Source organism: Plasmodium malariae (assembly GCF_900090045.1).
Source record: "Plasmodium malariae genome assembly, chromosome: 14".
Taxonomy (NCBI): domain Eukaryota; phylum Apicomplexa; class Aconoidasida; order Haemosporida; family Plasmodiidae; genus Plasmodium; species Plasmodium malariae.
Window position 1 is genome coordinate 1,308,198 of NC_041788.1, and position 22,773 is coordinate 1,330,970.

Genomic DNA, 22,773 nt, shown 5'->3' on the forward strand with positions numbered 1-22,773 from the left:
AAAATTATAATAAATTTCATTAAAAGAGCACATGCAAGCATATACCTATATATGCATGTGTGCACATATATATTATACCTTTTTACTCGTATGCATAAAATTGAAAGAGACTAATAATAATGAAATTGCATTTAAAAAATTGCACTATATTAAAATATGCACCTTTCAGATTAATTACATTTATATTGTATATTGTATTTTATATGTACACTTAAAAAAGGTTAAAAGAAGAAAAAGGATTTTTAGATAACTGTAATTTACATATTAAAAAATTCAAGCGTAAATTTAAGTATAAATAGAAGTGCGAATTTATTCTGTGTTAAATTAGCTAAATATTCTATATTTCGCCTTTCTTAGAACTCCACGAATCTTTTTCCTTAAAAAATAATTTATTACCTAATAGAAAAAAAAAAGGAAAAAAAAAAAAAAGAATATGCTTATGTAATATAATAATATGTATCTTAGTTGTGTATTTATAAGCGCATGTTCGTATCAAGTCTAAATTTATACATGCTACGAATGTGTAAAAACGATATTTGAATAATTATGAAATTACATTTTTAACAACAAAAACTGGCTCCATAAAAGTGCTATTAATGTAACTAATAATTTCTTCTACAGCGGAAGAACAATTATTCCCATGGAAATTACATTTTTCATTTAAATTTTCATAGAATGTTGGATTCATTGTAACTAAAAATGATTTATTATTCTTTTTTAATTTATTCGGAATATCTACATAATAGCTTAAATCACTTAAAAATAAATATCGAAATTTAATTTCAATTTCAGTTAAGGGTGATAAAATGCACTTAAATAATTCCTTGCTGTATTTCATGGTGATTTCATGACTGGTAAAATTATATATCATTTTATTAAATGTATCCTTTGATATCCTATATATAATATTTTTATTCAAGAAATTTACGCTTAAAGGAATATATAATTCTTCATCAAATCCATCACCAAGTAAGGTTACATTTTTTCCATTTAGTTGTTTCAGGCAATTAATAACTCGCACATTTGAGCTCTGAGTAAATATGTATAAGCACATATACATACATAAATAAGTATTAGCACGCATACATATATATGCATCTGTACAAATACGTAAATACACATTATTACACATGCGCATATATATATATATATATGTACTCGTATGTACATATAGTACTACTCATTTTATACGAAAACATGTTCTGCTAAAAGAGCTACATTTCATGCATTATAGCAACTTAAAATGATTTTTTCGAAATAGATATAATTAAAATTGATGAAAATAATATGTATGTTAAAATAAACAAAGACATATATGAATAGTAGCAAAATTTTTTAAAATACCTCATTAAATTGGCTATCTAAATTTTGTATATCTGGGAATATGTAGTTAGATTCATTCTTCAAAACAAAAGAAATTTTTAAATTGTGCATTTTAATAGCTGACATTATAAATTCAGATGTGTACTGATTAATATCATGGTCCTTTAAGATAATATAAAAGAGAAATTTTATTACATCCTCATTATTTTTATATAATATATGTTTAGTTTCTTTTGCTGTTGTGATACTTAATACCATGTCATAAATTGAAGTATTGCTTTTATGAGTTATAAAATTACATCTATCATTTTTATCGTACGGTTTATCCAACAAAAACCATTGCAAAATTGAATATAAAAAATCCGAAGAAGTATACATTTCTTTTTGATATTTTTGTAAATTCATTATATTAGAAACAATATTGAAATTTACTGTTTTAGTACTATGTATAAAGTTTCCATTTTTTCCCTTTTTATCTTTATTTATAAATATAAATGAGGACGGAATAACTATCTGATCAAAAACATTTGTTGTATTATAATCATTAAAAAAAGGTATAACCTTTTTATTTAAAAAATGTAAGCATTCAACTGTCCCATAATGGTAACTAGATTCCTCATCATTTACTCTTATCATATTTTTTTCTTTCCGAACTCTTAAGCAATCTTGCTTAGAAAGTTTTAATTTATCGCTATCGATATTTTGATTAGACTCCTCAGAATAAACACCATTCGATAGTTCTAAGAAATATTCAGCTTCATTAGAATCAACTCCTCTTTTTTCATAAATAACATTATGAATTGTAACGAGGCGTAGTAACCCATTGTCCCTTCCCCTATTGTTGTAATAATTCATAGATGCTTTAATAACATAGTTAGGCTCCATTAGTTCTATATTGTATAATAATGAAATAACTTTATTAAAGGATGTTTCTTTTATAAGATTACCCGTGAGATTGTTATAAAAAAATGTATTATATTCATTCATCAATAGGCAGTTAAATTTGGACCGATTTTTATTTCTACGTATACTGGAATATGCGATTGTTCTATCAAGTTCGGATTTATAATTTCTATATAAAAAATAAACTATATCTTTCACTAAAATTTCTTGTGATCTTAACAATGATATATTAAAGGATAGATAAAAAAACTTAGATGAACCTAAATCTATTTTTATTTTCACTGTTTCGTTTTTCCTAATAGATGAAATGCTAGGAATATAAATCTCTGCTTTCTTATTTAATTTTCTTGCACAACTTATGACTGTTTTTCTATCAATTAAATGTAAACTATTTCTGAGAACAATATCTAACTGAATATTCATAGGTTTAAATGAAAGAACATTAAATTGTTTATTTTCATTAACTGATAACTCGGATTCTTCGTTAATTAATTCTTTAAGAACAGTACCTATTGGCTTATGTAAGTCTATCTGGGTAATCCTAATTTTGTCTTCTGATAATAAGTCATTTTTTTCAAATTCTTCTTGTATATGCGTATAATTAATACATTTACACTTACCTTTAAGACTCCAAAATATATTATTAAGCAATACAGCCAAATTTATATCTATATCTTTTATTGCAAAGTTATCTATTCTTATAATAAAGGAATTTATAAAAGGAATATTATATTCGTTAGTCGCTAAGCGTATTGATCTATAGTCCACATTTAAGGGGGGTGTTTTTAATTCATTTAGATTAGTATGATACGCTCTACTTTCCATAGCTTCCTTTCTCATATATAATAAAAAATTATATTTACCTTTGAAATCAATATCGATAAATCTATTTTTATTATTGTTACTTATGAAACTAGTTATTTTATCCGTGTCTATATTATAAATAGAATCCTCTACAGTATATAAATTAATATATATATTAGAATATATTTTTTCTTTCTGATAATTATTATAAATATGTTGAACTAATAGCAAATTACTGAATTCACTGAAATTCACTCTCTCCATACATCTATTTATAATAGTTTCAAACGTGTCATTATTCATTTCTTTTAAGGGAAAATTCTCCAATTCATATAATTTAAATTCATACGATAAATGTTCATATATACTGAAATAACCATAGAATAACAAAGCCTTTAAAATGATATTTTTTTTAATGTTATAATATCTATCAAATAATCTTTCTCTCAATATGGTATTTATATCAGGTTCTGAAATATTTCGTAAAATAGATAATGTATTTTTAATATTATCATCCTTATCTTCTAAATAGGTCAGCTCTTTTTTAAGTAGTAAATATATATCAAATATCTCTGGTCTGTATGCTTCAAATTCAATGGAGAATATTTTCATGATTGTTCCTACGATTCCGTTTTTAAACGTATAACAAGCATACATATATTTCTTCATATTATATTCATCTAAACTTGAATAATCTATCGTATTTTCTAATTTATCACCATATGGTATTTTATTAACATTTGATTCTTCAGATATATATGCCTTTGGAATCTTTTTTTTTTTCTTTCTTCTGGAATAATTTTTCAAATTAATGTTAGAAGCATTTGTAAAATCATATTCATTTTCAGTTTTATCTAATTTATCACTTTTGTCAACACTCTCTGCAGTAGTATCCTTTGTTCTACGGTAAAAATCTTCATCTGTGCTTTCATGCTTAACTGAAATGGTGTTTATTTTTCTTTCATACGTAGGAAATTGATAAAGGAACTTAGACATCGTTTTACCTTTGTCATCGTCTTTTTTCAAATTATCGTAAAAATTATGAGACCCCTCTGATGAATTACTAAAACTTGTTTTTTCTGCACTCGCATTCATTGTATATTTAAAAAAACACGTATCAAAATTATTCTGATCTTCTCCTTTACTGCTTATAATATCACTACTCCATCTATTCATCGTTCGATCATGCGTTTTCATAAAAAGCGATTGCAGATAACTTTCCTCTTTGTACCCAATAGATTCACATTTCCCTTCAAACCATTCGTATATATACTTTTTAGAAAGTCTTTTCTCTAACTCATGCACACTGACTTTCAAATAAGATCTATATTTAAATATATTAAACCTTTTTTTTATGAAAGGATTCACAGCTTTTATCCATAATAACACCATAGGGTTTCTCTTAAGAATGCTTACTGTGTATTTCCCCACGGGGAATTTTAATTTCCTTTCTATATTTTTAAAAAAAAAATTTCGTTTTAAAAAAATAGTAGATAAACTTAAACCTAGAGAAAAAACATCACTTTTTAAATTATATATGGTCCTGTTAAAATATGAATCTAATTTTTCAGGGGATGAATATATTGAACTTCCTCTGAATGTTCCATAACTGCTTTCTTCTATAATATAATTAAAATCTCCTAATAAGATATCGATATATTTACTGTGTGCTTGCTTTTTTTGAACAAAATAATTATCTGCCTTAATATTTCTATGAATTAGACCTAATGATTGTAAATAGTATAACTTAGAAGCTACTTTTAAAAAAAAATCATATTTTACATCGTAATCATTATCCATTATATCACGGTTATTCATGACAAAGTGAACTGCATCCTCTTCATTTAATATTCTTAATTTAAATCCAAAATGATGTATATTTTTACTTACATATTTTATTACTCTACTAAATATAGATGTATTTGTATAATTTTCATTTTTTCTTATTATTCCAGTAGGTATATTCCAGTGAAGAATTTCTAAGGCACATTCAGAAACTAGTAAGAATAATTTATTATTAATAAAATGTAAATTAGATATGTTAAAAGTATCTTCATTGTAAAAGTACTTAACGTTTTTGTAATTCTTACAAGGACTAATGTTAGAATTTAGTAAATAATGTACTAAAAGCAAATATGACTTTAATTCTTCCTCAAAAACGTTGTTGTTATATTTGTCATTGAAAAAAAATTTTAATGCTGAATAATGAGGATGAAAATTAGCATTAATTAATATCCCTTTGGAGTCTTTAGAAATAACAGACATTTGGTTATCATTTCTTAATTTAAAGACATTTAGAATTTTTAAGTAATCTCTATTTATCATATTATAAAACAATTCATTGTAATCGCTAGATCTAATAACACATAAGATGTCATTTCCATATAACCAATTTAATATGAACATATCTTCTGCTTCTTTTTCAAGTAGACCAACAATCATTCTATTAGGATGCTTATCTAATATATTTTGATAGATAGTTAAATCATCTTGTTTCTCAAAAAATTTATCATTTAAATTTTCATTAATATTATGTTGGTTCATATATTTATTAATATTATAATTGGACAGCCCAAAAAATTTACGTGCAGATTGTTTACTACCTTTTAATAGAGAAGTTACGTCTTGTGGATAATCTTGACCATAATTATGCACTTGTTGATGTAAAGAATTTTCATTATAATTATTAGTTCCATATGGCTCAGATTTTTGATCATTCAAAGATTCATCCTCATATTCAAACGATTTATCAGGGAAGAGTTTCTTTTCAAGTGAAATTATATCGTCATCATTGAAATATTCATGTGTTTGAGACTGTTCATCGGATTTAACATTTTCTTCTGATAGGAGTTGTTCATTAGTATTACTCTCTTCTTCAGATTCTTTTTTTATTTGATCTAATGGGTATTCTATATCAGTGGAATAAGGCTTATCAATTCTTTCTTTTTCTTCAAATACATCATTCTGTTCATTTTCTAATTCCTTGTCTGTTGCTGATATTTTTTCCGATGAGGCTTTTTCATCATATATTTTTTGAATAGATGGCGCTATTTGATCTGTTATTGTTTGCTCATTTTCCTTTTTCTCTTGTTCTAATTTTACTTGTTCTTGTGAGATTTTCTCAGCCAATGAAGGATTTTCATTGGATAATGACTTTTCTTTGACACTTAATTTTCCCTTATTTGTTAACTCCTTATCAGATACATTTTTTTTATTTGATGAATCTTTATCAAAAGTAGAGTTTTTTTCAGTATTTCTATCTTGAAGTAGTTTACTACTAGCTAGTACATTAGCCATAACATTAGCAACGCTATCAGCTGTTATCATTGCACTAGTACTTAAAGGTATACTTTTAGTGTCATTAGAAAATATATCTTTTACTTTTTTCATATATCCTAAAACACCAGATATATAGGAAGAATTAGAATTCGAGTTATTGGTCTCATTCTCAGTGTTATCTTTGTCTTTATTTTCATTTTTTTGGATTCCCTTAATATTTGAAGTACTCTGAACTTTAGTATTATTAACTGGAGAATTATGACGTTTAATATCCCTCTCTTTACTCTCTTTAGTAAGATCAATATTTATATCATACTTGTCTTTGAAGATATCAGTCTTCCTTGTTTCGTTAATTATATGCTCATTTTTATCCCTCTCCTCACGAATGGTATTTACAGTGCTATTGCTACTAGTATTAACATTGCTGTTGTTAATTCTATCGTTATTGCTATCATTAACACCGCTTTCAGTAATATCTGAATTTTTATTAGTATCATTTACATTAGCATTACTGTTGCTACCTCCTCCTCCTTGTTGTTCACTATTAGCGGATCCTGGAGCTACTTTTCTATAGCTTTCTCCCATGTTTTTATCATCTGATTTTGATTTTGCTTTTAATTCGACAAAAGACAATGCACTACTGTTTTTTGTGTATATAACATTTCCCTCGTCTTTTATTTTCCTACATGCCATATTGTATTTACACAATGTTTCATTTGATATGTGAGATCCAAAATAGTGATCACTTGCTTTATTATATTTGGATTTATTTTTTTCTTTTAATTTTGACTGCTTCTCATGTACATTATAAAATTTGCTCCATGTGCTATTTTTGTTTTCATTTGTGGAATTGTTGTACCTTTTGTCATTTTTCTCTATGAAGCTGTAATGTTGAGGAGAATAAAAATTGATATTATGTATGCCCACTTCTGAGTTATTTCGATATTTTGCTAGATAAAAATGAGGATAAAAATTTTTATATTTGTTACTATTAGTGAAATATTTTGATAACCATGTATAAATAAAAGCATATTTAATTATACCCTTATTCTGCAATTCTAAATGCACCGGATTATATTTATTTAGATAGAAATATATATCATTCTCATTTACAATACCATTCTCATTCATTAAAATCTCCATCTCAAAATTGTTACTCATAATTTGAATATCTCTAGAATATATGGAATCATAAGTGAAGATATCTTTATCTTCTGTTTCAAATATTATAACCTCTTGACTTTCTTCTGATTCAATTATATTATCCCTTAATAAATTATACATAATGAATCGATCTTCGACCTTTTTGACTACAAAGGAATGGAGAAAAAAAAAGAAAAACGAATTTGACATAAATAAAAGTATGGGAAAACACATGTAGACATACACATGCAGACGTAAGAACATATGTTTATTCCGCTTTTATAGAAGGTTTCACAAAACATTTAAAAGAACTTAATAGAGGTAAATACTCTGAAGGTGTGCAAGTAATTTTTTCTTTTTTTTTTTAATATGCTAATAATAGTTTTGTAAAACTAACAATTTTATTTATTAATAACTTTCAACACTTTCAACAAATGTCCAACGATATTTAATTGTACTTTAAAATGCATTATAGATAGAAGCATAAGCAAAATACCTTGTATATTTTAGTATTTTAAGTATAATACACAGTTTTTATAAAAATCAAAAAAAGGAGGAAAAAAAAATTAGAATAATTATTGTGTACTTAAGAAATTAGGATAAAATATGAGATAACATATTTCATGCATTTTTATTTTTTGTAGTATGTATTACATATTTGTTATTTTATTCTGTTCTATTTTATTATTTATTATTTTTATTTTTTATTTTTGTAGCTGTACTAACAATTTTTTTCCAGGTCACATAGAACACTATAACCTCTTTCCATTCTTTGGGACACATACTTTATTTTATCAAAGGAAATTAAATTCTTAAGGAATTCATCACTTGCCTTCTGTTTAGATATTTCAGAATAATTCTTTTTTATATTGAAAGTATTGCTAACATATGGATTAATAAATTTAAAATTTATATATTCTAAATATTTCTTTTTAGAACTATAAAATGATTTTAAATTATTAAAAAAGTTGTCATATGTTAGGTTTAATTTGTTCTTCAATGATTTCCTTAATATTTTAAATTGTTGTAATTCATCTGTGTTAAAAGAAATAGTCCCATAATATTTTTCTACTCCTTCATCACATCTTACTGTAATGTTATAATTATTTTTTTGTAGCACTTTCATGTGTGCATTGAACCATTTTTCTGTTTGATTAATATTGTCTTTTAGAGAATTCCTTATAACAGCAAAAGTTGCTACATAAATTATCTTGTTATTATAAAATTGAAATTTTGCTTCATATAACTCTTTCTGATTATCATTATAAAACGATTTAACATACACTAATTTTAATTTTCCTTTAATATAGGAAAACCTTTTTATATCCTCAATGGATGTATATATAATAGGTATTTTTTTTTTTTTTTTAATTTTTTCATTATGTTTTTTTTCCTCTTTAGAAGGTTCTTTAATTCCGATTTTTCCCTTCAAGTTTTTCCTTTCGTCTGAAAATGGGTTAGTGTTAGTTCTTTTTAAATAACTCGTTTTCGTTATTTTTTCATTATAACTAGTACTACTATTATCATATGCACTATTATCATAAGCATTATCATTATCAGCACTATCATCATTACGACTATCAACATCACTACTATCAACATCACTACTATCAATATCACTACTATCAATATCACTACTATCAATATCACTTCTCTCAATATCACTACTATCAATATCACTACTATAAATATAACTACTCTCTTCATCACTACCTGCGACATTATGATCCTCATGGTCTACAGAAAAAAAGGTTGTTTCATCGTGCCCAGATGTATTCCTTCTACTTGTCTCACTTGTTTTCCCCTCCTCATTATTAATATTTGTATTTTTAATACTTTTAATTTTTAAAGAATGTATAAAGAAAGAAAAATCACAGTTTTTTTTTTTTATATATTTGTTTAAAATAAAGATAACAGCATTAAAAATGAAAAGTCTCTTTATAAAAGAAGTAAATTTCATTATGTGTAAAGGCACAAAATTAAAACGAAACTATATTATTATATAATCACACAAGTTGTATTTCTACTCCTAAATAAGTATCATCCTTAGTATTCTATTTACGAAGAAATGCAGAGATAATTGTCTATCAACGTGTTAATCCGTCTATCTTTCCATATATATATATATATATATGCACATAAAGGTAAACGAAAACTGAGCAAATTTTTTGCAGCACACGTATCGTTACGGTACTATGTGCAGCATTTCCTTAACCAACATTTTATCTTTAAATATTCGAATAGTTCATTTTTATTATTATTATTTTTTTTTTTTACTGCGGTATATTCAGTGAATATTTCGTTTATTTACAAAAAAAAACTAAATTTATTTCATTGTATATTATGTATACATATAATTTTAGGACATTATCAGATAAAAAGAAATAAAGGAGAAATAATGAAGAAGGATATATCTATCCAATATTCTGTGCATACGAAAATACATATATATATATCAAAATTTAATGGGTCTATACGTATATATTTTTATTGTGCACAAAATTGCACCTTCGATTACGTATTCTTTCTCTTTTTGGAAGTATTTTTGAATATATTCCTTTTATAAATGAATACGTCTTTTTTCTTTTTTTTTTTTCTTTTTTTTTAAATTCAATTATTACTTTGATTCCTCGTGAAATGTAACAAATTTTAATTAAAAAAATGTGCCCTAAATTATCAAATGCTCTCTATTAGTTAATTATATGATATAGCAATATTCGTATTTTTGGTTAGATTGGGCTCATTGAAAAAAGAAAAAACAGTCAATTATACATTTTAAAATTAAAAAATTGAAAATTTAAAAGGTTCCAAAGCTTTGGGTGTACCACTTACCTTTTTTATATATATTGTTTTCATTTTCAAAAAAAACAAGACAGGAGTAATCACTTTAGTATATATATATATATATATATATATATACATGTATAGAGAAATAGATAGGGAGAGAAAGATTCAAGCGTACATACTTATATATAAAAAAAAAATTAATTATATACTCAACACGGTTATTAAAGTGCGCATAAAACTATATGAATATATGGGTATATGCCCTAAAAGTCTTATATTTTATGTATCACTCTTTTAGATTTCAAATACAAATAATAATACGTGTGAACTACAAAATTAAAGGATTTGTTATGTAACATCTAAGATACGAGCGTTGAAGAAATTTATTCTTCAAGTTTTTTCAGAAAAATGTAATCATAACGATATTTTGACCTTTCAGACATAACTGTAATAGATTTTATATTCTTTTTTTTTCCTTTGCCTTTTCGTGTGTTAAATGTTTTAGTAAATATTCTTTTAAAAAAACATCAAAATTAAAAGAAAATAGCTAAACTTAAGTATGTCATAAAAAATTGTTTAAATTTTATTTTAAAACAGTGGTCACCCATTAACAGTAAAATAATAAAGTTTAAGCATATTGCGTACCAATAATACATTTGATCCGGAAAACAATTATAAAAAAATATTTTTCATTTTGGGTAAAACGTATTGGATATTAAGAATATTTTCTTAGAAGGAAAACTCAAGTCAAATACAGCAAAGTTGGTAATTTATTTTTCACGTTTTTACAATGATATTTATATTTAATTTTAGATTCGTTCTCTATTCAAGCGAAAAAAAAAAAAATATATCTAACATTTTACTTATATATATATATAAACATATCATTTAAGCTTAAGGAAATAAAATTTTACATCTAAAATCGTCTAAATAACACAAAAAGAATTTGAAGTTAAAAGGCATTAAAACAGATTAGGTTCAAAAATATGAAAAGAAGATAACTCAAAAATTTAAAAAGGGTATAAGCTAAAATACGTAAAAAGAGTTCAATCTCAAAAATATAAAAAGTATTTAAGCTTAAAGATGTAAAAATTCAAAAATAAAAATTATAATTCGTATTCATATCGTTGTAATGGCACACTTAATAAAATGGTTGTTGATACTGCAAAATTATTTTAATACAAATAAGTAACCTCTTTAGTACTTTATTTTAAAATATCGTTTTTTTATTTTATTTTATTTATAAGAATAACTGCTTTTATGTAATATATATTTTACATTTCGTTTTTTTTCTTTTTCCTCGTTCTATTGTTATTTTATTTATTTTATTTTTTTTTTTGTATAATTTTATTCGATAATCTAATTGTTAGGAGTATTACTTTTAACTTTAACTATGTTTTTACATAGAGTTTTTTTTCTATTTTAAAAATATTCCCCAATATTTCTTTTTTTGATGTTAATTCCTCTTTATTCATTACTTAAGCGTTTATAAATAAATATATAATGTATTGTAAATATATAATGTATAAATTAATATAGAATTTATTTAAAAATATATAATGTACAGAAGAATACATACTGTATTTATAAATACATAATATACATATAAATATATAATGTTATATGAATATATGATGTTTATATGAATATATAATGTATATATAAAATATATTCTGTAAATGGATAATACAAACATATGATGTGCATATATATTTATTCATAGATAACTAATGTTTACATGATATTTTTAAGTATGAAAAATAATAGCACACCCTTTATGTGAAATATTTTTGGCTCATATAAAAATTTTTAAAATTTTTTATTTACACATAATAAAAGAATATAAAATATTTTTCCAGTAGTTATATATATAAATATATATATATATTATATATATATTATATATATTATATATATTATATATATTATATATATTATATATATATATATTTTTTCTTTTTTTCCTTAACTGTTTTAAATATTGCTATTTAAACATCTGATTTTCTTGCCTTACACCAAAGGAAGCGCTTGTTAAAAATAATAAAATGGGTAAAGGAAGCAATGCATGTGTAGGTTTTAAAAAGAGAACTAAAATAACAGTAATATAAAAAATTTGTTAAACTAGTACTAATGATTTCTTTTTTTTTATGTACAAATTCAAATAGAAAAGAAACCAAGCAAGGGAGAGGAAAAACGTTGAAGTAAAAGCGGGGAAATCTCAACTAAAAGCGAATAAAGAAGCACTGAACGTTATTTGCAAAGTAAACAAAGAAAAAAATACATAAAAGTTGAGCAGTGTATGCATTTTTGTGTATAGCAAAACCAGTTAGAAATTAAACTTTTATGTACATTTCACATGATAAATTTTTTTTTTTTTTTTCAAGTGATCATATTTATGCATACATGATATTAAACAGTATGAATACATTTCAATTTCTTCAAACAATTTTGCTTTATATTTATTTATATTTTACTTTTTCCTTAAGGTGTGTTATACTGTATTTATGCAGACGCAGAGTATTGCACAGCTAGCCGAGCATGCCCAAAATAAACATAATAAAGACGTTAAGGAATGTTTTCCTGATAAATTTCTAAGTTTATAATATGTGCATGATTCTTAAACGTGCTTATTTTATACTTTTCTACGTCATCTTGCATTTTTACGTTACTACGTAATTTCTTTTTTTCTTTTTTTTTTTTTTGTAATTATTATATTATATAAAGCATTTTTTAAAGTATATAAAAAAGTTATATATATATATATACATGCATACAAGCATACATACATATATCAAGCAAAAATAAGAAAAAACACAAAAGAAAAGGATTACATAGCAATGTTAAATAACTGGTTTGTTTTGTTTTTCTTCTTAAATCGAAATTTTCAAAGAATATAATAATGTGTAAATGTCTGAAAAAAAGTTATTATTTTTCAAGTATGTACTATTCAGTATACTTAACAGAAGTTCCATAGTTTTCAATAAAAACGGGTTGATTTCATATCTTGTTAATTTAAACGTATTATAAATGAATGTTGTTTTAGTTTTAATAATATTTATTTCATCATAGAAATAACTGTTGTAATAGAGAACTATATTTTTTTGAAAAAAAATATACAAATTGATTAGGAGGATAATTATTTTATTAAATAAATTACTTAAGCAAATAAGGATATTAGAATCAAACAAATCCAGTTTTTTCTCAGAATGTAATAAAAGTAAGTAATCATTTAAACTTCTCTTAATGTCTGATATGGTATGCATTCTTAATGCTGATAAAAAAACTGTTATATACTGTTGTTCATCACTGTTTACAGAATTATAGTCTTTAGAATTGTACATTTTATTTCTTAAATTGCTAATTATCTTTTTCCATGTACGTCTATAGTTTAATAAATATATATCATGATTAGACAAATTTATTTCATACTTTGATATATTTGCAATTATACTGTCAAATACTAAATCGTTCACAGTTTTCTCCTTTTTTTCGAAGCTTAGCGTATCAATGAATACGTAAAAATCAATAACATCAGTTTTGCACTGCTTGTTTTTCGCATGGAATTTTGCTTCATTAATTCCACTGCTATTACTACTACAGTTGTTATTGTTACTGCTTCTATTTATATTACTTCCGCTAATACCATTACTACTTCTATTTCTATTACTTCCTCTAATAACATCAATGTTTCCAATACTGTTATCAACTTCCTCAAAATGTCCGTGAACTATTCTATTATCAGAACCTCTCCCCCTATGATGCCCAATCGGACTGCTATTGAACTGCATATTGCTAACATCATGTAGGTATTTCATGCAACAGGCACCTTTTTGTGTGCTCATAATTATGTTATATAAATAATAAAACAAAAATAAATGATTTAGCAGTATATTGTTAATATACAAATTGTATTTTTCTTGGTCAAATAATTTTATGGGATTGTAATAGAAACTATTCTTAATACAGCCTTTTGTTTGATATATGCAAAAAGTTAAAATGTATAAGGATATGTTACTATAAAATTTTGAAATATAATAGATAAAAAATTCACAGCACATCATATCCTTCATATATTTTGAAATATTTACCAAATTCTTATTCATAAAATCTAATACTACAATTTTCGTTTTATATCTTATTAACTCATTTTCATCATTTAACATGAATATTATGCAGCTATATAATACTATAAAAAAACTGGTAAATAAATTGTACTTTCTAACATGTTTTAGTGGATTTTTTATATAAATAATATCGACAGTGATGTTTTGTTTTATTATTTTATTATATACTATTTTTTGTATATATTTGTTTAAATCATTTTTATACCACTTTGAATATTTTTTATGCACATTAGTTATATAAATTTTTGTACACGAATCAATGCTAATATTGTTGCATTCTTCTTTATCTTCATTACACATATAATTATTAGTAACCATCTGATAGTTGTATCTAGAAGTACAATTATTATTATTCGCAAAATATGTCATATCAAAACGTTCTCTCTTATTTTCTATTTTTTCTATGTCCTCCATTTTCATATTTAACAAGCCATTTTTTGCCGAATAATATTTTACGAAAATTTCCTTTTTGCTTAGAGATTCTTTATATTTTCTATGGTTATTTTCTACATGGCTACTCATTTTACTCATTTCTTTTTCTTCCTTTTCTAACTCGTCGTAATTATATTCTACAACACCGTAATTTAGAAAGGCTTTTATAAAATATTTCGTATATGTAACTGAATTTTTATTATATAACAATGAAAAAAAATTCATAAATATAAGAAAATAAAAATACACAAAATTATAAATATATGTATTCAAGTTACTACCAGAAGTTAACAGTAATGATAACCTATTTTTTCTTTCTTGTTCAATATAATCAAATATATTTTTAAAGAAAATGCCTCTAGGTAAACATCTAGTAATTACTCCTTTTTCTCTATCCTCTTTTTTAACACTAGTAAAAAATTTTACGCACATAAGATAACTATATGAAATAATATACTTGTCTAGGTAATTCTTCCCTACATTCTTTAAATAATATTGTTTCATCGTTTCAAATAAAAACAAATTTTCTAAAGATATATATTTTATAACCGTTAATATAATGCTAAAGCAGTATTTCTTTATGTTTATATTATCATCGTACATATAAATAATTTCAAACAGTAATAAATAAAGATATATATATGTATATTCATCCACTGATTGCCCAATATCACCGGAATCATCCTGATTCCTATCTTCATTATATACATGTTTCATTACTCGATTACATATTCCCTTTTTGGTAATAAATATGGATTCCTTTTTATTATAGTTGGTAAAAAACTTAAAAGAATTATAATCTGAAAATTTATTTAATTCGTTTTCCTTTATTTGAAATTCCTTTTTATCTCTTTTTTTTATATTTAATAACCAATTATACAATAACGATTCTATATAATTTTCATTATTAATAGACAAATATATGTCTAATATAGATACAAAATTATTAACAGTTTTGGTAATTTTCATCAGAAACTCATTGATTAATACAGGTATATACATGTCATTATCATATAAACTTATTTTATTAAATAACAGAACTACCACATTTTTGTTTATTGTAATTGGAATTTTACTATACAGAATGTTTAAAATTTGTAGAATTAATAACATTACTGAATATGCATTACTTTTTATAAATATAGATAAAAATTGAAAAAACATTTTTCTGAATTTTCTTTTATTTTCATCTATTAAAATGGTTGTTTCCTTTCTCCTAACGAATTCAATAAATAAAAGCAAATAGCAATTTTTCTTTTTTTTTCTAACTGCATTTATTACAACTTTATTCAAAAAATTAAAAATCAAATTTTCCTTCTTCAACTTTAGGTAGATGTGTAAGTAAACGTTGGTGATTATTCTGCAAATAAGAACTTGAACAAAATAGTTACCAAATGTTAGTAATTTTTTGAAATATTTTAAAAATATGAAATATATACTTACATTACTTATATTGTCAACAAAGTTATAATTTGTTTTATAACTCGCTGTAGCGTTATCGGAACTAATCTCCTTTTTATTGTACCCCTCTTCATTATTTGTTTCTATTTCCGCCTTCCAACAATTATTTACGATATAATTTGTTCGTTTTTCTAAAATTTTGTACATATTACAAGTAGTCGACAAATCTCCCTTATTACTGTAGAGTAAGAAATAATCGTCATTGTTAAAAATTATAATATTTGACAAAAATATTAATATTGGTATAAATTCAGCATAAAAATGGGAGTAATCAAAAAAGGATTCAAATTTGTATTTACTACAAAATTCATTATTTAAAGATGTACACTTCTTCATAAACACATTTAGAAATATATTTAATAAATTAACCGAATTTAGTAAATCAAAAAATGTTAAATTTATATTTTTAAATATTCTACTTTTACTTCCTGTACAGAAATAGTACATATTTGATGATACGTGATATGAATAATTCAATTTAGCTAACAATCGTTTTGTCAAAATGTTATATAACGACGTACTAGAACTTTTTAGACAAAAAAATTTACTTTTATAATAAATTAATGATATTTTGTATATATCATTAATATATTCATATAATGTTTTATTATCTATAATGGTATATATATGTTTTATAATATTTAAGCAAATCACTTTTTTATATTTGTTATTACCATTATACAAGTAATTTAGGGTAATTCTAATTATAAAGTTATATATGATATATTGTTCTTTAATTCTATACGACTTGGCTAAAGAACTTAAAGCTAAACACATGTTGCTCGACTTTCTTAAAAAATTTCTATTAATTTTTTTATTATCTAAGATGAGCTTATTTAATTTTTCATTTATTTCAAACTTCCTTTGATCATGAAAATATTTCGAGCAACTGTCTCCATTAATTACGTTTCCTTTTTCGTCTACTATTCTATAGTTACGATTTATATTTTTATTTTTACTTACATTTGTATTTTTATTTTTACTTACATTTGTATTTTTATTTTTACTTACATTTGTATTTTTATTTTTACTTACATTTATATTCATATTTTCCCCTCCTTCATTATTTTCCGTATTAAAATACGAATTACTAAAATTTATAGATAAAAATTCACTTATATCAACGTTGTTCTCATCTTTCGAAGTTAGTTTTTTATTTAGACTGACAATAATTCTATTCAAAATTTTAAAATTATTACTATTATTGTTTTCACTAATGATACTATAACTATCATTTATAATGTTCTGTTGTGATTTGTTACTTGTGATATCATTCGTAGAAACTTCCTTCTGTTGCATATTTGCTTCGTTTATATTTACATTTTCCCCAATACATTTTATAGTATTTTTTTCACTTTTAAAAATATGCAAAATTATATATATATAAAACAAAGGAATTGTTTGCATATCTTCATTAGTTTTTATTACTATAATTTTGCAAACATCGAGTAAACAATCGGCTAAATATTGCTGACACGCAACATGCTTTGAATATAATAATAAACATAGAAGATTTTGAATTATAAAATGAATTTCTGTCTTGTTAAAAAAACATATAGATATATTTTTATTTTCACATATAAGAGTTACATTTTCTGCTTCTATATTCTTTTCGCCTTCGTATTTTCTTGTTGAAATTTTATCTATTAATATAGATTCTTTATCAGGTGACCATTTGTAACAATTTACACAGTATTTAATATTAAATTTAAAAGAAAAATCAACTATTGATGTAATTAATGTGCATATGTACTTAATAGATAACCATATAATTATGGAGGTTGCTTCCTTTTCATTCTCTTTTTCAAATATTAAGTGCCCTCTGCAGTCATAAAAGAAGTTATTCGAACTGCTTAGAAATAAGATGTTTAAGTAGTTGAATAAATAGTACAAAATTGTGCATATATGCACTTTTAACAATAGTAAATAGCTGTATGATGCTGAAACGTTATTAATTAAAATGTGGACTAGCTTATATTTATCAAAATTTAAATATGTGCTACATTTGCATAAACTTATTTCACAAAAGGATCTAAACAATTCAACATTCTCTATCTCCTTATTGAAATTGATGTTATCCTTTAAGTATGACACAAATTCATTTATGTAATACGCTAGTTTGTACATTTCACTATTTTCTATATCCTTATGCCTCGTCAATTTCACAATGCTTTCCTTTTTTATTTTATTAATAAAATTTTCTAATATATACAAATAAATATTTCTAGACATATTATATTTGCAATTATCACTAAGTAAATAATTTATGTAATTCGTTAAATATGTGTTGTTTCCCCTTATATTATTCCCAATATCGCTAAATTTATTTAGATGATTAAAAAAGTTACAAGAAAGTACATCTTCCTTCACAAATAATTTCAAACTATGCACATTTATAAATGTCATATTATTACTACTGCTTCCGTTAGTATTCGTATTGTTTAATAAATTCATTTTATTCTTTTCTGTGATATTACTGTTACAGTTTATTGATATATAACACAATTTTAACAAGAAGGCAGAAAAGGAATGATCAACTTGTCTATGAGATTTCATTAATGGAATAAATGACTTATTTAAACATTCAAGATTTTGTTTTTTTAACAGAATTATACTTGCTGTTTTAAAAAAAATTTCTTTTGATATTAAATAGAATTCCTTCCAAGTTGTTTTAACATTAAATAGAAAAAAAAAAAAATTAATATTGTCAAAATATGCAAAATAATCTACTATTGTATTTAATATATCAGAACAATAAACAGATACCTCTATGCTCATATCTTTATTTGTGCTTTTAAATAAAATAAAAATTATATTCATTAGATAGTAATTATACAAAAAAATCCCTTTATTAACATTGACGTAATTTCCATTTGATGAATAAAGTATACAAGTAGAATATACACTTTTTAAAAAGTAACTACTAATATCTGCATTAAGGACCTTTGTACTACTACCATATAAGAAACGTATGGCTTTTCTTAAATCTAATATATCGGTATGATCGTATGTGTAATATGGTTTATTTCCCTCTTCATAATATATTTTTTCATGTTCTCCGGTGTTTTCTGTCCTTTCACAATTTCTAACACGGTTGTTTTCATTCATTTTGTGATCGTTTTTCCCATCCTTTTGATCTAAATTTTTTTTTCTTCCTCCCTGCTTCTCCTTCTTGTTATTTCTTCTATCCAATTCGATCATTCTTTGATAAAAAACAAAAAATTTTTCAAAAAATAACAAAATATATTTTTTATAAGAATCTCTATTTGTTCTTGTAATATTGGTTATGGATGTAGTTAAAAAAGTTAAAAATAGATATAAGTCACATATGTTTAAATATTTGTTTTCACATATAAAAGACAAAATAGATAATATTACTTCGTCATTTGAAAAATAAAGAAAATTTTTTAACGTTTTCACATTTAATAAAAAATCACCACATAACTGATAAAAATAATCATTTTTATAATTTACTATCTCGATGTGTTCATATTTTCTCAATGTGCATAATGTGTATAATTCCAAATAAATAATTTTTTCTATACAATGAAAATTATATAAATAATATTTTTCTACTTTCATTTCTTCTAGTTCACATGTATATCTACCACCATATTTTTCTATTTCCATTTTTACAATTTTATAATTAAAAAAAATATTTTCCTCTTTTTTATATGTTATGTGGTTATACCATATCTCTTCTGATTTGTTTATCTCTAACAACTGATTCCTCAAATATTGGAAGTATTGTTCATTTATCAGTTCCTTTCTACCTTTCATCATGTTATTTACGCATATGAAATTATCCACATTAATATCACTGTGTCTGGTGCAATATGCTGGTCTATTTTTTATTATTTGTTTCTCTTTATGTTTATCAAAATATGTTTTTAAACGATAATATTCCTTATTTATAATAAAATACAAATAATTATTATCACTTTTATAAAACAACTCAATAAACTTCTTTATGTAAAATGTTTTCATACAAAAGCTATCTGTTATTAAAATGTTTTTTACAAATATACAATATAATAAATATTTATCTTCTACATGTGTAAAAATATGTTTAATGCACTGCTTTATCAACTCATATAAACTAAACAAAAAAAAATCATCCTTCTGAAAAAAGCAGTAAAATAAATATTCTAACACGTTTTTATGACACATAAATTCCTTAGAATATTTTAATAACAATGACAAACATAAATATTTCTTTTTTTTTTCCTGATAAAAAATAATATATGTTAAATTGTTATAGACATCCTTTTTTATAAATGTATTTTTCTTGCTAGTAAGTAAAAGCTCATAAACACCTATGCAACTTTTCCATATTATTTTAATGTTATACAGTGAATATTTCTTTATTAATTGTAAAATACTCTTAATTATAATTGCGTATAATTCTTTTAAAAATTCTATTTTCTTTTCATCACTGAAATAGTTGAAATATATTTTTAAATTATTTATATTCACACTTTCTTCACTGTTAACAATTTCACTTAAATCCGTAAGAGAAACATTTTCACAATTATATAGTTCTCTCTCAGGTTTAGCATTCTTACCTCCATTTTTTAGTAAAAAAAAATTTATTCTTCCATCTTTTATATTTCCCCCTTCGTCAAAGAAATGGTGATCACAATGATGATTGTGAAACTCATTATTACGTAATTCGTCAATGGTACAACCTTTTTTCCTAATGATATTTTCGTCATTACCTCCTTCAAATAAATTATTTTCAAAGGCATTTATTTTAGAAAATGTATTCCTAGAAACAAAATTGTTTTTTTGTTCGTTCATAACTTCATCATTTTCACAAAATTTTTTGTTTCCACAATTTTTTTTACTCAACAAATTATCATTTTTTACGCATTCTTCTGTACAATTATTACTCTCCGATTTGTAAGAAAAAGATTTTTCATTTTGTTTATTCGTTGGAAAATAATCCTTTACACATTCAAAAATATATTGTAATCCTTCATTTTTCTGCAACCAAAAGTTTATGCTCTCTATACACAGAAATATAAAAAATGGGTTTTTACTATTTCCGCATAGTAAATTTTTTATTTTAAAAAATAACACGAAATAATCCAAATTATCATCAGTGCTAACATTTTTTACATTTTTATATTTTATTATTAAAATACTTCTATATTTACATAATATTAAAAAAGGGTTCTCCTTTTTTTTTTCTTTTATAACATTATTGCATTCTTCAAGCATTTCCTTAATCTTTTTAATAAATGATAAATATATGTTGTATCCTGCAATGTCTAAGAGTATTCCGTTTTCGTTCGTGTCTTCCCTTTTGTTTTTCTGACATTTATTTTTACATCCCTTTTCATATTCGTCATTCAAAAACTCTATTTCACTCCCATATCCTATTTTATGTACGCCTCTATTTAAACCTTGTAAGACTGAACTCCAAATTTCATTTTCTTCAATTACTGCAGTATACCCAGTTTTTGTTCTGTATTTTTTTTTATTGCTTGTTTTAGTTAGATACTTCTCGTCCGGTATAGTGCCATTTTCTGTTACATTAATATGAAAATAATTCTCGTAATTTTTTTTTTCAATTGTGCATTTCTTATTCTCAATGTTTTTCTGCTTTTCACTAACTTGTTCTTTAAGAACAACGTAAGAATTTTTTTGTTCGCTTAAAATATGAAGTATATTTCTTTCATAATTAATTACAATATTTTTCACTTGTTGATATATTAAGCACACATGTGTACATATGTCTTTATCAAAAGGAAATTGCAACAAAATTTTTTTTAAATTTTTTGATATAAGAAAAAATATTTCAAGCATATCCCATTTTAATTCTAGTGTTGCGTTACCATTAAAAGTTATTAAAAAATTTGCAAAAATGTTTAAATAATTTTGATTTTTTTTTAAAAAATTGATTTTCAACTTGTTGTTAATGTACCATAATATATCTGTATAAAACATGCTAATATTATGTTCATTAAATATATCATGATTATTTATTATATATTCAATTACTAATGTTTTACAACTCATATTATAATGCTCCCTATAATCCTTTAAAAAGATATTTTTTAAAAAATGAAAAATTAATTTATCTTTCCACTTGTTGTTCGTAAATATATAAAAATTTATTACTCTAAAGGGATTGTTTTTAATTTTTGCATTTTTCAAGAATATTATCAAATATATAAAATACTCACCAATTAATAAATTTCTTTCATCACATATTTCAAAATTCTTATAATTGTCAAAAAACTGTGTTACATTTGCTTTTACATCTGTTACAGATATATTTATTTTTTTCCAGTATACAATTATTTCATCCTTCTTTAAAATATCTAAGCTGACAAAATTTGATAAGACTGATTTATGAATGCTTGCTATTTTTTTCTCAATTTCCTGTATTTCTATTTTCTTGATTTTTTCGAAAAATCGCAAACCTGCCATTATTCACATTTTATTGTAAAATTTTGTTGGTTTAAGTATTGTGTTTTTTCCCCTTAACCTAAATTTTTTACTTTCCCAA

At 23.6% G+C, this 22,773-nt stretch overlaps 3 protein-coding genes across 3 annotated transcripts; 1 reads left to right on the top strand and 2 right to left on the bottom strand.

Annotated features, from left to right (window-relative positions):
* Window positions 1-324: 324 nt before the first annotated feature.
* Window positions 325-9,412, bottom strand: PmUG01_14037800 (conserved Plasmodium protein, unknown function; the record flags this gene model as incomplete). The annotated part of the gene is made up of 4 exons (XM_029007940.1): window positions 325-396; window positions 557-1,030; window positions 1,345-7,619; window positions 8,179-9,412. The coding sequence occupies 4 exons, from the start codon at window positions 9,410-9,412 to the stop codon at window positions 325-327; spliced, it is 8,055 nt and encodes a 2,684-aa protein (XP_028864279.1).
* A 2,872-nt stretch (window positions 9,413-12,284) lies between these two features.
* On the top strand, window positions 12,285-12,842 carry PmUG01_14037900 (conserved protein, unknown function; the record flags this gene model as incomplete). The annotated part of the gene is made up of 3 exons (XM_029007941.1): window positions 12,285-12,308; window positions 12,405-12,500; window positions 12,726-12,842. The coding sequence occupies 3 exons, from the start codon at window positions 12,285-12,287 to the stop codon at window positions 12,840-12,842; spliced, it is 237 nt and encodes a 78-aa protein (XP_028864280.1).
* Window positions 12,843-13,109: 267 nt separating this feature from the next.
* Window positions 13,110-22,694, bottom strand: PmUG01_14038000 (conserved Plasmodium protein, unknown function; the record flags this gene model as incomplete). The annotated part of the gene is made up of 1 exon (XM_029007942.1): window positions 13,110-22,694. One exon carries the CDS (start codon window positions 22,692-22,694, stop codon window positions 13,110-13,112), a length of 9,585 nt encoding a protein of 3,194 aa, XP_028864281.1.
* Between the last annotated feature and the right edge of the window lie 79 nt (window positions 22,695-22,773).